The sequence below is a fragment of the Stegastes partitus genome, unplaced genomic scaffold, assembly GCF_000690725.1.
Source record: "Stegastes partitus isolate 25-593 unplaced genomic scaffold, Stegastes_partitus-1.0.2 Scaffold64, whole genome shotgun sequence".
NCBI lineage: Eukaryota > Metazoa > Chordata > Actinopteri > Pomacentridae > Stegastes > Stegastes partitus.
Window position 1 is genome coordinate 822,795 of NW_007577795.1, and position 16,811 is coordinate 839,605.

General features: G+C 40.3%; 1 protein-coding gene across 1 annotated transcript in view; it reads left to right on the forward strand.

The window, feature by feature from the left end:
- The first annotated feature begins 8,117 nt into the window (after positions 1–8,117).
- fbn1 (fibrillin 1) overlaps positions 8,118–16,811 on the forward strand; it is a 71,154-nt gene continuing 62,460 nt past the window's right edge. Inside the window, exons 1-5 of the mRNA XM_008276079.1 lie at positions 8,118–8,397; positions 8,604–8,931; positions 12,899–12,981; positions 14,395–14,493; positions 15,382–15,477. Coding sequence (XP_008274301.1) covers positions 8,741–8,931; positions 12,899–12,981; positions 14,395–14,493; positions 15,382–15,477 — 469 coding nt within the window. The 5' untranslated portion in view covers positions 8,118–8,397; positions 8,604–8,740. The remainder of the gene's footprint in view (positions 8,398–8,603; positions 8,932–12,898; positions 12,982–14,394; positions 14,494–15,381; positions 15,478–16,811) is intronic.

Sequence of the window (16,811 nt, forward strand, 5' to 3'; positions counted from 1 at the left end):
GTCTTTGACAGTGTGTGTAAGTGTTGTTTGAATATATTTATATCTATTGACTTGCATGAGTGGCCTCTGTTTTGTCATTCTCAAATTATTTACTTATTATACGAAAGTGCACATATTTTACACATGACAGTCAGTTTAATAGTTCTGGGGAAAACTACTCGGTCTGAGAACATCTTCAGCAACTCAGGAGGAAATGAGTCAAATCCAATGCCATCATTCATGCAGGAGTACTTGAGTAATGACTGTTTGGATTTGGAGACAACAAATTTATAGCACAATGCCTGCATTGGGTGAAAAAAGTTTCAATATGGTTTGGGCTTGTTATCCATCAATCATGGTCGCAGTGGCAGCAGCCAAGCAGGTCATTCCAGACGTCCCTCTCCCAAGCAACGCTTTCCAGTCCCTCTAAGGGAATCCCTAGGCTTTTCCAGGGCAGATACAATATTTAACCTCTCCAGTGAGTTCTTGGTCTACCCTGAGGTCTCCTTCCAGTTGCCTGGAAAACCTTCAAAGGCAGTCGGCCAGGAGGCATCATAATCAGATGCCTGATCCACCTCAGCTGGCTCATTTCGGCGGGAAAGAGCAAGGACTCAACGACCCTATAGTGAAAACCCATTTCAGCTGCTTGTATCTGTGATTTCATTCTGTTGGTCACCACCCAAAGCTCAACTCCAAACGTGAAGGTCCAAACATAGATCGACTGATAAACTGAGAGCTTTGTCTTCTGGCTCAGATCCTTCTTCCTCACAACGATTCAGTACAACGCCCACATCACTGCTGACACTGGACCAATCTGTCTCCATTTTCCCATCGCTCGTGAACAAGATCCTGAGATACTTCAACTCCTTCATTTGGGGCAGCAACTTACCTACAACCCAGAGGGAGCAATCCACAGGTTTATGGATTAGTTCTTTATGTTTGTCATTAATGAAACTCTGTCTGTCTGAATCAATGTTTTTGAGACGGTTATTGGTACTCTGCAGATTCAAGGTGGAAATGCTCAGCCATGTGTTGACTGCTTGTTTTGCTCATTATATGTCCTTCAGTATATAAAAACCACCATATGGACATGTTAACATGGTTAAGAACTGAATTTTCATCCGAGAGAGTCTTTTTTAAAAAACAATCCAGCACCACAAAACTCATCAGTCAACACTGTGTGTCCATCCACCCTTCAGTCCATCAGCTGCATGCTCTTTATCCTGTTGAGAATCATGAAATGGCTAGAGCCTAATGAACAAGAGGCAGGACACACCCTGGACAGGAGTTAAACTAAGACTGAGAGCACCAAGCACAATGACACTCACACCTGAGGCCAATTTAGTCCTATGTCTGGACTGAGGTAGGAAGCCGGCGTGCACAGGAAAAGCCTTCAAACTCCACACAGAAAGGCCACGGCCTACCGGTAGCTTCAACCCAGCTCCTTCTTGCAAACCACTGCACCACCATGCTGCCCCTCACATTATATCTTGCTTGTTTAATCGGAACAAAAACCTGTGCAACCGCAACATGATGTTTTACATGTTGGTTTTTGCAAGGATTGAATGAGCTAACTGTCTCCTTCATGTTTAACAGACAGATGTGAGTTGAGTCTTCATCAAAGCATTTTTCTCCAAAAATATCCCAAAAGTATTCCTTTATTGAAACTGACAAATGAGGTAATCCCCCTGCAAGATGTATCCTGTATAAATGCCATTAAATAAATACTTCTTTGTCTAGTTTGTTATGTTTTATTGCACGTATTGATGCAGCTGTAATCATTGGTGTCGATTCAACATTTTATTTTCTGTGTTCTGCTACTTTATTGCATTACATCTTAGGCTGTTCATGTTTGTTGAGCAACCTCTGTATCTATCACTATTTGCAGCTTCATATATAGACACAAGAGAGGTACATTTTTATTTATCTCTCCTCAAGAAAGTGAATGAATAACTCCTGAATACTTTTAGTTACTTTCTACAGCTCACAGAAGGTTGCAACAGAAGCCTGTCGATACTCAGTGCAGAGAGCTTCTTCCTCTCAAAGCCGTGTGAGCAGTCTCTGACTCCCTTCAATGCACCCCAAACCACTTTGCATTATAGTACTCAGCATTTCACCCTCATCTCAGCTCCCACCCAGGTCACGCTTATGCTGCAGAGGTTGATCTCAGCTATGCTCAGAGAGAGAACCAAGGCTCCGGGACGACCAGGGAGAGGCCGTCTTACTGTCAAAACAACCACTGCAATCGACGTTGGCCACTTCTGCCCTCTCTGCCTCTCCCCCAGACTCTCTCATTCCTCTGCTCGAGACCTTTAGTCCTCTGGACCTTTGTCTCTCCTGCCAACATCCTTCGCTTCTCATATATTCTCTTTACAGTAACTCCTCTGCTCTTATCTCACAACAGGTCCAATATAAAGATGATTTTGGTTCTGCCCTTGCTGATGGGTGAAAAATTAAACAATTAAAGACACTGTTTTAAAGCTGGAAGGAAAACTTGATGCCCAGCTGATGTGTAAAATAGCAGAAGGGTAATGCAATTGTCTGTGAGACTGACATCCACAACTTTGAAAAAATGTATTCATCTTGTTTGACATGCGCTAGTCATAACTTCTGATTAAACTTTCTGGTAATGCAAATTAATGAGTGGTAACACAGGTGATGCCTGGTCAAGACATTGTTAATTTTGCATGATGGCAGGAAATCATAGACTGTTAAAATTAAAAATTAAAAAAGAAAATTAAAAAAAGGAATTTTACAAAAATTGTCATGGCTTTGAATGAATGAAAATAGAAAATAGAATGCAAATTTACACATTTAATGCAGATTTTTTAAAAAACCTGTAACTGTGAACGATAAGATAACATCCATTTATTATCTATACACCACTTTATCCTCACTAGGGTCATGGGGGGAGCTGGAGCTCTATCCCAGCTGACTCAGGGTGAAGGCAGGGGACACCCTGGACAGGTCACCAGTCTATCACAGAGCTACACTTAGAGACAGACAACCAAGCACACTCACATTCACACCTACGGACAATTTAGAATCACCAATTAACATGTTTTTGGACTGTATGGGAGGAAGCCAGAGCACTTGGAGAGAACCCACACTGCACGGGGAGAACATACAGACTCCACGCAGAAAGATCCCAGACATCCTCACCGGGATGCAAACCGGCAACTTTCTCGCTGCGAGGTGACGGTGCTAACCACAGAGCTACCTTACAGCCCAGTGAGATAACATAACTGCTAAAATATATTAAAAGTATTTTAGCAATCTCACAAACATTTTATTTGATAGCTGAAACTGTTAGATTCTAGGCTAATACTCTACATTTCAATGAGATAAGTAGTGACAGTTATCAGAAAGGTAAATATTGTTTCAGATTTTAGAAAGATTTACTAGTTAAATTAGATAAAATCTTTAATAGTTACAGAAGTTTAACCAGAATATAATTTCATCAGTGTAATATCTATAAGCACTACCGATCTGTTGAACTACAGCACCTTTCTATTTATTTATAAACTTAGAATATTTTACATTATATATTACTGTTTTTTCTTGTTTTGTTTTACAGTGTATAGACAATGAAAACAAGTTGGACTACATTTTACAATACATTTTGGTATTTTTCACCCAAACAATAAAGTGATTAAACTAATGAGATCGATCAGAAGTGAGTCTTGTATTAACATAGCATAAGGCGCTTATTTGAGAGTCATGTGTCATCTGCATATAAAAGTTTTAAAAAGTTTCATACATTAGGCTAAGAGAGAGAAAAAAAGACTATAAAGCACCTGCTCAGATAAAAATGTACATTTTCCCCCAGTCACACAGCCAGCAGGAAGTTGAACTGGAACTTGAGCTGCAGAGCAAGAGTCAGCAAAAAAAAAAAGAAAAAAAAATCTGAACAATGATTTGGAAATATAGAAGCAGATCTCTTTAAAGCCCAAACTAAAGCATCAGCATTTCAAATTATATACAAAAGGTCACTGACAGGCAGGAAATTGGAGTTTACAAAGGGGGTGAAATAGTGAAACTTATGAAACTGAAGATGGGGCAGCCTCAAATGTTTTGGCGTGCTTGAGGGATCACAGGGTGTATTTAGGGGAGACTGTCTACGACAGTGTGGCAGAATCCCAAACAGGACTTAACTAAAAGAAAAGCAAAGATGCTCTGTGAAGACACTGTTTGGAAAAAGAGCAAACCTGCAGGATTGCACGCTGGGTGCTGCCTGACAGTCGGTTGTCTCGTGGCGGACGGAGATTCTTGGCAGTGTGTCCAGGAGTAAACGTGGTCTTGTCAACGGTGATGGAGAGGCCTTGGAGAGGGAAGGACTTTCCAGGATAAAGAGAAGAAGCAGTGCAGCATTGTTGAGACTAAGTCTGAGGTGGTGGGCAGACATCCAAATGGAGATGTCAGCAAGGCTAGTGGAGATGCGTGCCTCAACCTGAGTGTCAGAGGATGGAAAGGAAAAACTGGGGAAGTCGAGCTAATGGTATATATATTATCCCTGATGAAATAATACAGAGAGTGAGGGGCCTGCTGGAGCCGCCGAGGAAAGTCACCATTTTTTTCCCTCAAAAGAGGTGAAAAGACGGGCTGAAGGTTGCACCATCAACAAAAATGATTCAATATTTTGTCTCATCCTTATTTTGGCAAAGTTCTATAGTGATCATGTTTCTTATAGCCGTCATCTTAGTCAAAACTATTAAACCCAACATGCAAAATCAGCACATTATCTGATGACTAGCAGCAGCAGGTTGGGACATGTGTGAAAAGAGCAGGAAAAAAAAGCAGATATAGAGAAAACCAATGTAGTGGAATATTTAGCATTAAGAGGCTTTTCTTGGTTTTACAGTGATAGTCAATGTGAGAGAGGAGCCGGGCTGACTCTCTATTTGCTGGGTGTGGCTGCAGACGGGAAGCAGTGAGTGTGAAAACTATCGCTGCACTGGACAAAATTCCTCAAATCATACAGTATGCGCAGTGTAAATATTTACAAGGCATATGCTACATCGGGGGAATAAAACTAGTTTCATTTTTTTTTATTTTCTGGGACAAAATTGGGGTGTTCTGAATTAAAGTATTTCCATTGAGAGGTCACTGGCTGAAAAACACTAAAGAAATTCCAACAAGTGTAACTGTTTATGATCATGAACTACATTTAGGGGCACTTTGAGCAAACAATTCTAAAAAAGTCCCTCTCCAGTCATTTATTTAACTCATAAAACTCATCTCTGTACTATAGTTACATATTATGAGTTTACTGATTACTGCAAACTCTATCGATTAAAGAAAGTGAATTGTGAAAAACAAAATTAAAGAAACCTGAATTGTATCACCTGTTATCCCATGTACCTAAGATATAAGAGCACTGTCCTAATTTGCCCCTGCTTGAATTAACACTTGTGCACTGACTGGAGAGCATTAAGCTTCAGACAACACTTTGTCATGGTGCTCTCCAAAGACGCCCTTTGTGACCGCCTCCTCTGGTTGCTTCAGTATAACAGTAAGAGGCTTCACCTGGTGGAGCAACCAGGTACTACAACCAATCGACAGTACTTGAAGAGTGAACTGTCTAGGATAATGGTGTTGAGATATTACCAGATACTAAATAATAAATGAGTTGGATTCAATCTGGAGTTTAAAAAAAACCAAACAAACACAAAACAACTTAACTGAGGCATTGCTGAATGTAACTCTACACCATTTCTTCCTTTAGAATCTGCAAATCTGTGAAGTCCCTGCCTCTTTCTACTCCTCAAACTCCCCACTCACAACAGCTCAAGCACACCAGCTCACCTATACCTCTGGTCACACACTAAAACTACTCCAACTACACATCTAAACCTGTTATTTAAGTTATTCAGCCATACTTGTTTGACCTGGAAACTGATTCAGAAAAAGAATATGGAAAATCCCACCCTGCAAGCGGTCACGATTGTTTTTAAAAAAAAATTTGTTAGATATGAAACCCTGGAAGTCTTAATCTGTGTTTGTCATGTTGCGGCTCAGAGACTCAAACGCGGCACGGCAAAGACACAGCACACAGGAATTATGAACAATAACAAGTTTACTTACAATAATATTTATCACAGATTACACGAAGGGTAAAGGGAAAGGGGGAAATGACGTGATGAGGGAACACACGGGTCTGACTACTCCCGAGGGAGACTACTACAGGTCAGAGGGTAAATTACACAAACTGGAAACACTGCAGAGGCCAGGATAGGACAATTACCAATAAGCAAACTATTAACAACCAGACAAGCTTAATCTTACAAAAACAGATTATATTTACACAGTGGAGATTGATGGGAATGTGGACAGAGGAGGCGTCTCGGCAGGTGCAGGAGTCAGATGGGGTTTCTGAGAGGTGAATACAGACAGGATCAAGTTGGATATGAACAGACAGGAGCTCTGGCAGGTGGCAGACGGAGCAGGCAGGAATGGTCACAGAATTGAGTTAGAAGGAAATACTTGCTAGTACAACAAAACTGAAATTAACGAAAGCAGAACAAAGGCCTGAGTCGACTAACAGAGGTTGTTAAACAGGCCAGCGTCATGCAGTGTTCTGAGCCAGGCTTTTATAGTGAAGGCTGATGAGTTGCAGGTGGACCACTCCCCACTGCAGGTGTACTCACTCAGGCTTTTATCCAATGGCCTGCACCTGCACACATTCCACCCACACACACCTCTGTCACACCCACATGAGGTAAAAGGGAAAGGAGGGTGAAGGAGGGGAAAAGGGAAGGCTGCCAACTAAGCAGAGCTGGAAGTGGAGGGCACGACAATGCTGCAGTTTCAGGTGGAAATGCTCAGCCATGGCACTAACTGATGTTTTCACGCACTATATAAAAACACCAAAGAGACATGTTAACAAGAAAAAACCCCAAAACCTTTAAAAGTTTGATAAGTTGCAATAATAATGGTTTATGCACCAACAAATGTACTTCAACCAACCTTTGAGAAGACAGATGCTTTGAGAGAGGAGTGAAGGACGGCATCCATGGTAAACTGAAAAAAAGCATCTCTAAACAGCAGAGGGAGTCTGTTGCACCACTTATCAGGTATTTATAATGCAGTCTTGAGATCTCTTCCCAGAAATTTTCACCACAATTAACATCTTGGAAGTTTTACAACCATTTGCACCTCGGGGCATGCAAGTCTTGGGTTGTTATTGACTCATTAGCCACGTGATTTGAGGGGACATTGCATATCTGGAACTCCACATCAGTCTGTTTGAACTGAGGAAGCCTCTTCCATGAGAGGTGACTTTAAGAAACAAGAAAAAGTTAAGTTGTATTTTACTGAAGCTCTTAAGATCCCTCTTTTAATCAAATGCGCCAAGTAAATAGACAGTTAAAAGTGAAAAATCTCAAGATGTGCATGTTTGTTTTCAATGAGTTACCCCTGGTTCTAATATTTTATTTATTTTGTTCTTAGGATTAAATTTTACATTTACTTTTTGCTTTCTTTATTTTTTTCAGTTTAAAAAAAAATGTTTATTTTACTCTGATTTAGAAATGATTGCACAGAATTTTATTCTGTTTTCTGCCTTACTTTTTTGCACATCTTTCTGACAACATGTACAGCACAACTCAGGTTGTTTTAAAATGTGGTATGTAAAGGAATTTGTTTTCTTTTATTAGTTTTGAAGGAAGAAACTTATGATTTTTTTTTAAGCTTATTATTACCAACCAGAAAGAATGAACACCAGCCAAAATTATTGTTCAAAACTTGGTAACCTATAAGTTCATTTATATTAATAAAATTAGTCACATGAGGTATTAAACCTTTAAAAGGTGTGCTGTTGTGGCACTTTCACCACATTATACAACAGGTGCATTATTTTTAAAGATGCAAAAAAACATATAGTAGGTCGTTAATGATCAAACTTTGAAACACATTCATGTGTGTCTTCTTTTTCCAAAGTTTTTCTGAGTTGATCACAACATTATTGTTCCAGTTTTAGGGTCCTGAGCTTGAAAGTGCATTTTTGAACTCAAGCCTTTGTATCGCGAGAGCAGGGCACGATAGGGAGAAGAGAGAGAGAGAGAGAGAGAGGGAGAGAGAGAGGAAAAAAAAGTTTTGGGGAAGGTTGAGCAGAGGAGGAGATGAGGAAAGAGCTCTGTTGTGCAGGGGAGACGCAGTGAGTTTTGCCCATTCTCATCCTCTGGAATGCATCAGCGCCTCTAACTTCTTCTCTGTGCACAATCAACACACAACTTGATGCGCGCGACCAGACTCCCAAGAGTTACAATGCGCTTCTATTTATAGCAGCTCAGCGAAAAGCTTTTCAGTGACTTTTCCCTTCTCCTCCGCAGTTTTTCTTCTTATTCAGCAGTACCTGCAAGTTCAGACTGAGGAAGTCCTCTGTCGGGTCCAGGGCGAATCTCCTCTCCGGGAGACAAGGTAAAAGCAACAATTAATACTGCTATTTCCAGCACTGCATGCCTTTTGCGACTGATTTCTCTGAGTTAATAAGAGGAAACAGGAGACACATCACAGCAGCCAAGTGAGAGCTGCAGGCTTGTTTTTATTTTGTGCGCAGGATTTCTTGCACTTTTCCTCCTGTGCGTCTTTTCCAAATGTTTCCTATTATTATTACTGTGTTGCAGCTTTTGACTCCAGGCTGCAGAGGTCGAAGAGGGCTGGGAAACTAGTTAAGGAGTTCTTCTTCTTCTACTTCTTTTTTTTTTTTCTTCTTTTTTTTTTTTTGTAAATTCCACCGAGCACTGGAGTTGTGAGAGTGGATATGCCGGACAGTAAGCGTGGAGGACGGCTGCCGCAGCTGGCCGTGGCTCTGGTGGCCTTGCTGTCACTGTGGGCCCAACTTGGAGACGCTGCAGAGGTGGTGGACGTAGGGGACAGCGAGGTGGTGACCAGGCAGACCGACACCAGAGCCAGCAGGGCCAAGAGGAGGGGAGGAACGGACGTGCTGAGAGGGTAAATGTGGCCTGGAAGAGTTTCTTTCCCCTCAACTTTTGATTTAAACTCTTTTCCATGTTGTATTTGGAGCTTGGAGCAGGTGTTTTCTGGCATATAACTTGTTGCTGCTTCAGGAAACACTTGTGTGTGTGTGTGTGTGTGTGTGTGTGTGTGTGTGTGTGTGTGTGTGTGTGTGTGTGTGTGTTAGGCCCCGTGAGTGACATTGTCTGTGATGGGAAGTTTTGGAGTAAAGTTTAGCAATTAAATACTGGCAAGAATATCACATTCCTGCTGACTACAATAATAAATTACACCCAAACAAAGGAGGCCATTGGTCATGTGTGGCTGTGGCAGAGAAAGAGAGAAAGAGAGGGAGAGAGACTAACAGCCTAATCCTCTCTCTAGCCAAAAACACCACACCCCAGTTGTGGATAAATCACATCTGCAGCTGTACACAGTGGGTCACTTCTGGAGAGGTTGTGTGTTTGTGTGTGTGTGTGTGTGAGTGCGCACGAGAGAGAAAGCAAGAGGAGAGAGAGAGAGAGAAAAGACAGAAGGAAAGCAATAAGGAAAAGAAAGAACGTCTGTGTCCAGTGATGACAGCAAACAGCTGATGAAGGTCACACAGTAGACAGCTCCATGAGCGTTCTCTCCGCAGGCATTTTTATTTGACATGCTTTAAGTTAATCTATCAGAACATCTGGGTTCAGAGGCAGGAAGTGCATACAGGCTGCACACTGTGTCACGCTGGCTTACCACTGTTTCAAACCTTCAAATGGCTTCATTATTCACCTCGTGGATCTGTTTTCAGTTACAATGTACACTTTTTGAGCTGACCTCCAGGTCAACGTATGCCGAGTAGGTGGTTGGTTACTGGTTCACGTGTTGTTGGAGACCTGTAGGTGGCAGGATGGCCCAGGTGTTAAACTATTTATCTACAGGTGCATCAGGTTTCTTAAAAAAACGTAGGAGGTAACTTCCCCAGGGATGCATGATATTGTTTTTTTTTTTTTTTTCAGATATCTGACATGCCGATATTCACCGCCGATACTGATGCATGCCCCCATTTTTTAACACATATTGATGTCTTCTCTTAATGTGATGCTAACTGGCAGGTGCAGATATAAAATACCATCAAAGGTACAACACTACTCTAGTTAGGGCTGCAACTAAGGATTATTTCCATTGTTGGTTATTTTCTTAATGTTTAGTCTATAAAAGGTCAGAAAATGGTTAATTATATCAATCACCTTAACTTAAGATGATGTCCTCAAATGTCTTGTTTTACCCACGTCCCCAGCTTACTGCCATAGAAAATGAAAGAAACCAGAAACTGTACATATTCAAGAAGCTGAAAACTTAGATTTTAAACAGCTACTCAAACCAAGGAGTCACCTTATAAAAATAGTAGGTGATTCATTTAAAAGTTCACAACTGATCTTTTTATCATCGCAGCTCAGTCTTCAGCTTACAAGTCAAACATTCAGTGTGACATTTTCATCAAAACTGTAAACTTTGAGCTCAACAGGCATTATCTGCCAGTTCATGTTCATTCTGGGCCAACAGTAATATTTGTGTTTAAAGCATTGATCAAAATTGCTCACCTCCATGTCAGTAAAAATCTAGGATATGTGTGTTGGATTAATTTAACACAAAGACAGTCCCGAATGTTACTTTTTCACATCCCTTCTAAAAGCCATAAAATGTCCATCAGTTTTCCATAAATATCTTGTACACCACTAAAGTACGCTTTTGTCATTTACTATGTCAGATGTTCTTAAGCTTTTCTTCTTCTTGCAACCACATTATATGAAGCTAAACCAGAGTCATTTCCACTTTGTGTTCTGAATAGATTAAAAAAAAACTGTAAAAACTTTAGTATTTCATAAAAGAAATGTCAAAAAAGTCAAATTATGGGGTGTTATTTCTTAGCACTGCAATAACTAATGAACCCTCAGAGCAGGGGTGGGCAATCCTGGTCCTCGAGGGCCACAATCCTGCATGTTTTAGATGTTTCCCTCTTCCAACACACCTGATTCAAATCATCAGCTCATCATCAAGCTCTGCAGAAGCCTGATAACGATCCTGATCATTTGAATCAGGTGTGTTGGAAGAAGGAAACATCTAAAACATGCAGGATTGTGACCCTCGAGGACCAGGATTGCCCACCCCTGCTTTAGAGTATTCTTGGGACCCAGTATGGAGCCATGTTGGGAACCACAAGACTATGCTATGATGTCGCCTACTTGTATGAAGTGACAGCATGCAGATATCATCCCTAATCTTTCCCACTGTAAAGTCTATTCTAGATTGTGCAGAACAGTAGTAAGCTCTCCATGAGTAGCAGACATCATGGTATAGTTCAGTAGTTCCCAACATGGTTCCACACTGGCTCACAAGAAGACGCTAAGGGTTCCTTAGATACTTGAAGTGTTAAGATATAATACCTATAGATTAACTTTTTTAGATTGTCAAGTTTTTGTTGTGTGAAATAAATGTTTTCTTTACAATTTTACCTACTTACGACTCAAAAGGTATGTGTGGACCTCTACCAGGCTTCACTATTGGGTGGCCAGATGTCAGTCTAGTACCCTTTGGCTTTGCCCCTGAACTTTAACTCTTATTACTTCTTTATTACTTCATTTTATCATAATGAAGCTGTTAGGGTGGCTGTGAACTCTTGAAGTTCTGTTGAACTGTTGGCCATCCTTTCTATTGGTAATAGTAACTCTTTCCATGTTTTAGAAAAGATGTGATGATGTTAACATTTCTTAAAAAGGGCAACAGGGCAGGAAACATAAAAAGTTTCAAAATTCCCCTCTGGGCCATTAAAGTCTGTCAATCAATCTGATGATCAGAAAACCCCAATATGATGAGGTTAGTCAAGCTTATTTGGAAGAAAAGACAACATAACATAGTCCAGAGGTTCCCAGCATGGCTCCACACCAGGTCACGAAAAGACTAAGGGTTCATTAGGTGCTTGAAGTGTTGTGAAATAAAACCCTGTAATTTAACTTTACAAGTTTTTCTTGTGAAATACAATGTTTTTTTGTTTTTTTTAAAAAAAAGTTTTACCTTGTCAGGACTAGAAATAGGGGGAAATCACTTTGGTTTTGCTTCACATGTTGTGGTCACAGGAGACAAAAAAACCCTCCTGCATAGTCACTGGCAAATGTATGCTTAGTGTTGTTGCACAAGATTTTTATAGAAAACTGCTGGACATTGTATGGTTTTTATTGGAAGGCTGTGAAAACTGGATTTCAACTGACATGGAGATGGATAATTCAGATTCAACCAGGCGGCAATTCCACTGTGCTGAAGTGTCTTTGAGCAATGTGTCATTTAGCAGTTGATCGACACCAGGACCAATTGTTACAGAACTATAACTGATATTTGGAACTGCTAGTCTTGGTGTCAAAATTTAAAGTAACCTCAGTTTCAACAACAACAAAAAAACTTTGTTGAAGTTCTTTTCTGTGTGTATTTTACTGATGCTTACTCGAAAGACAACTGTTTTAACACTTGTCCTTCAGTGATGATTGGTTTGTTATTCCTTGTGACATGCAACCAATCACATATTGCTGTGGGTGGGACAGCCAAAGTAGCACATTTTTGAAGTAATTTACTTTATAGGGACTGGATTGTTAAAAAAGAATGAACTACCTACTGAAAAATGCCAAAAATGGAGTCCAGTAATAGCCAGGCTGATAGTTGACCCCGAGTGCCAATATTCCAGCTGTCGCTGATGAAGTGTTCTGCAGAGAAGGTCAATAAACAGCAGATTTGTTCCCACAACATGCAGACCAGTAATCAGTTGAGAGCAAATTAGCATTGAAGGATAAGAGGATGCTGTTTGCTGTAAAGAGTGTAAAGCCCTCTAAGACAAATCTTTAGTATGTATAAATAAAAAGGACTTGACTTGAGAGTGATGTGAACTGTGTGACACCGATTATGACCTTTTTTTTTAATGCTGCGTCTTCCACAGACCAAATGTGTGCGGCTCAAGGAACAACGCCTACTGCTGCCCCGGCTGGAAGACTCTGACAGGAGGAAACCAGTGCATTGTCCGTGAGTATCCCCTTCTATTATTCTACTCCCACTCCTCATGCAGTAAATTATAAATTCAGGACAGGTAGAACATTAAGTCCTGCACTGGGCTTTTTAATTGGAGTCAGTAGGTCACAGAGTGAGTGAAGGTTGCTTGAAATTTTGGTTCTTTTTTGGGGAAAAATCAACAGGAATGCGACTCCTGTACAGCGGGCTTGAGTAGAGGTTGATTTGCAGCTCATGAACAACAAGAAGGTCAATGTGAAACTTTAAGGGTACATAAGCAAGACTGAAGAAAAAAAAGATCAGTAACACGAGTGGCAGACAACACGTGTTCAGAGCTACATTACAGTTTCAGTAACTAGTACGTTGTTTTCACATGAAAAATCCTCAGTATATATGCAAAAAAATAAATAAATAAAATGCAAAACATCGTTTTTCTACATGGCTGAAATGGGCTTTTTGTATGTTCTCTGATGCACGTGTTTTCTATACAAGTGTGCAGAAAAAAATATTTGACTTCGGTGCTTGATTTTTGCCCATTTGACTCATTTGTTGGATTCACTCAGGTACAAACCAAATATTGCCGCTGACCTGTTTCAAGGTGTTCCACTAATGGTGGTGTTGAGCCAATATCATGACCAAAAACAACTGAGAATTGGTCATTAATTTGGTCCATTTACTTTGGTATTCTGGCAGCGGTTTTCTTTTTCAGGTTTCTATTCTCATTCTTTGTATGTTCTCCCCATCTCTCTCCCTCTTTTTCTCTCTCCCTCCCTCAGTAGACAGGAAGGTCTGAGAAGCTGTAGAATTGTGTGATTGCAGTCTGGCCGGTCGGCTGGCCGGATGCCGGTCGCAGCTCTAATGACATTGTTTAGCAGTGGGGTTCGGGGAATAGGGGTCAGTGGCTGGACTCTACCTGATGGGAGCTGGGGGCAGTGGACCATGTCAACAACAGTCTGTGGGAAAGAGAACAACTGAGCAAAAAAAAAAAAAAAAAAAGAAAGAAAGAAAGAAAAAGAAGACAGCGCCAACCGAAACACACACTGGTACACATTTATGGCAACAAAACTCGCAGAAGAAAATAGCTCGGCAGCGTTGCCAAGAAGGGCTTCTATAATTTAACCATGATGAAGGTTAAAAAGGAAGATTTGGCCCTCTGTTTTAACTGTGGTCTGTTTGAGTTTTTTAAAAATATTATAGATGAGAATTCAGTATGAGGCTTAGATCATGGCCTGAGTTGCACCAATTGAAATTCTAACCAGAAATTCAAAACCTGTGGTGGACAGGCTGACAAGCAGCAGATGCAGAACATGAACTTTTCTTTCATGCGAAACAAAGCCAAACCCTGGCACCACAACAAGAGCATGATATTGTTATTTTCTCTTGCACCTGACAGTGTTTTTATGTTGACTGTCATGTTCCTGTCTGCAGCGATTTGCCGGAGTTCGTGTGGAGATGGTTTCTGCTCCAGACCAAACATGTGCACCTGCCCCAATGGCCAGATCGCCCCATCCTGCGGATCCAAATCAGGTCAGTATGCACCTCCTCTGTTCCAGCTCTCCTTTAACGCATGACAGGTCTTTTATTATACAGAGTGCATAGGTGGGGAGGTTAACTGGTGCTTGGCCAATACATAAATACATATCAACGCTATGATTTATGTAAATAGGAGTGTATGTTGAAACCGAACGCCTTTTGGAAAGCGCAGCCGAGACCACACCCGTGTCTTTGCATTTTTTTAATAAAGGCGCTGTAATCTTAGGAAAAACATTTCGCCATGCAATAGCAATAATGACAAACAGTGACAGATGATAGATGACAGAAAAACATACAGTCTTCTCATATCATTTTCTTTGCAGGATAAAAAATGAAAGAGATTGTAATTGGATCAGATTTTTTTCAAGATTTCGAAGGCGCCGTGCCATTTCCGTCTTTTTTTTGTTTTTTTTCTCGTGTTTTCTTCCCCTCATCATGAGTAATGAGCACAAACTAGCATGGTACCAAAAATATGAGACACTAGGCCAAAGAACCTCCTGAAAACATCCCTTGAAACTGCCCCAAGATTGTAGCAATTGATATATGTTGCAATCACGTTCTTGCAAAGAGCGGCCAATCTCGTGGGTTGTGTGTGTGTGTGTGTGTGTGTGTGTGTGTGTGTGGACTGGGTGTGTGTGTGCTTTGGAAGATGTCCACAGTCAACATCTCCTCCATGTCGCTCTCTTGCAGCTCACAGCACTTCAACCCAGTGCGCTCATCTGTTTACTCGCCATAAATTTCTAGGAAATTATACCCGAGCACAACCTTTCAGAAACGTGGTTAACAGTGAATTTTGTTTGTGTTGTAAATATAATCTGCGCTATATGTTCGAGTGCTCTGAATTCAACCCCAACATGTGTCCATGTGTTGTTCTGCCCACAGTCCAGCACTGCAACATTCGGTGTATGAACGGAGGAACGTGTGCAGAGGACAACTGCTTGTGTCAGAAAGGCTACGTGGGAAACCACTGTGGTCAACGTAAGTATTGCCTTGATATATACCACATAACCTCTATTTCTGAATGTTTAGTGGTAGTTAGCAAAGGTTAGCAGATATAGATAGATAGATAGATAGATAGATAGATAGATAGATAGATAGATAGATAGATAGATAGATAGATAGATAGATAGATTCAAGGTATCCAGTAGCCCACACATGCTACATTCAAGAAAAATAAGAAAACCAATGTACAAAAGAACGTGAAATTAATGTGGCCAAATAAAATAAAGAGCCACAACTGCTGGAATATAGAAAAAGGGTGCAAATTGTTGGTATTTACAGTAATAAAAAAATACTAAAAAGTCTCAGTACAGTGTAAAAATATAACTAATAATAAGGATAGAGTAGGAGTGTACACTAAAGCAGTAAACTAAGATGGTGAACAGATTGGTGGAGATAGACAGTTTTTAAATGGGTGGCATAGAAACTGCTATCATGATCATTTTCTTTTGCTGCAGGTAAAGTAGTCACTTTTTTCGGCACTTGTATCATTCACCTGTGAATGTGTGACTACCATGCAGAAGTAGGGCATGAGGACTTATTTCATAAGGTTTTTTTTTTTATTTTTACAAACACTCATTTGATTAAAAAAAAAAACTGCAATGATTTCTTTAATTATGTTTTTTTTTTTTAATTTTTTTAAAAGATTATTAATATGTCAATATAAATTGCATTACTGTTGCATTATTGCATTATTGTTCAAATATATCTAAAATTCTATGAGTATGTGCGTAGATCTCAAACATTCCTAACCACTGGATGGCCTTGGCCAACCCAGGCCACTGTTAGATTCCACCGCTGGAGATGATAAACATTATACCTTTTAAACATCTGCATTTTAACATTTTAAAGCTCTTAGAGTGGCTGTAAAGTCTCAAAGTGTTGTTGTACTTACGCCCATCTCTCCTGTTGGTTATTATAACTCTGTACTTTTTAAGTTTTGGCAAAGATGTGATGAAGGCAACATTTCTAAAAGGTGCAAAAGGGTAATCCGATGATCAGAAACCCAAAATGCCCCAAGTTTGCCAAACTTATTTTGAAGAAAATTCAAAGGCAAGCTCGAAAATTATTAATCGAACTCTTTCCAACATGCTGATTCAACTTTTACCTTGCATATTTACTGTAGTTGTGTGTGCACTGTATTCTTGTGCACTGAAGGACCATTGCCAGTGTTTTCCTTTTGGTTTTACCTAAAAATAAAATAGTTTCAACAATTTTTTCCTTTTCTGTGCCTTGCCTGATTGATGGATTACTAGTTTCTTGCCACATCTGACCTCACCATGTTCCCAAATCCCTGCAATTAGCACAGTGTT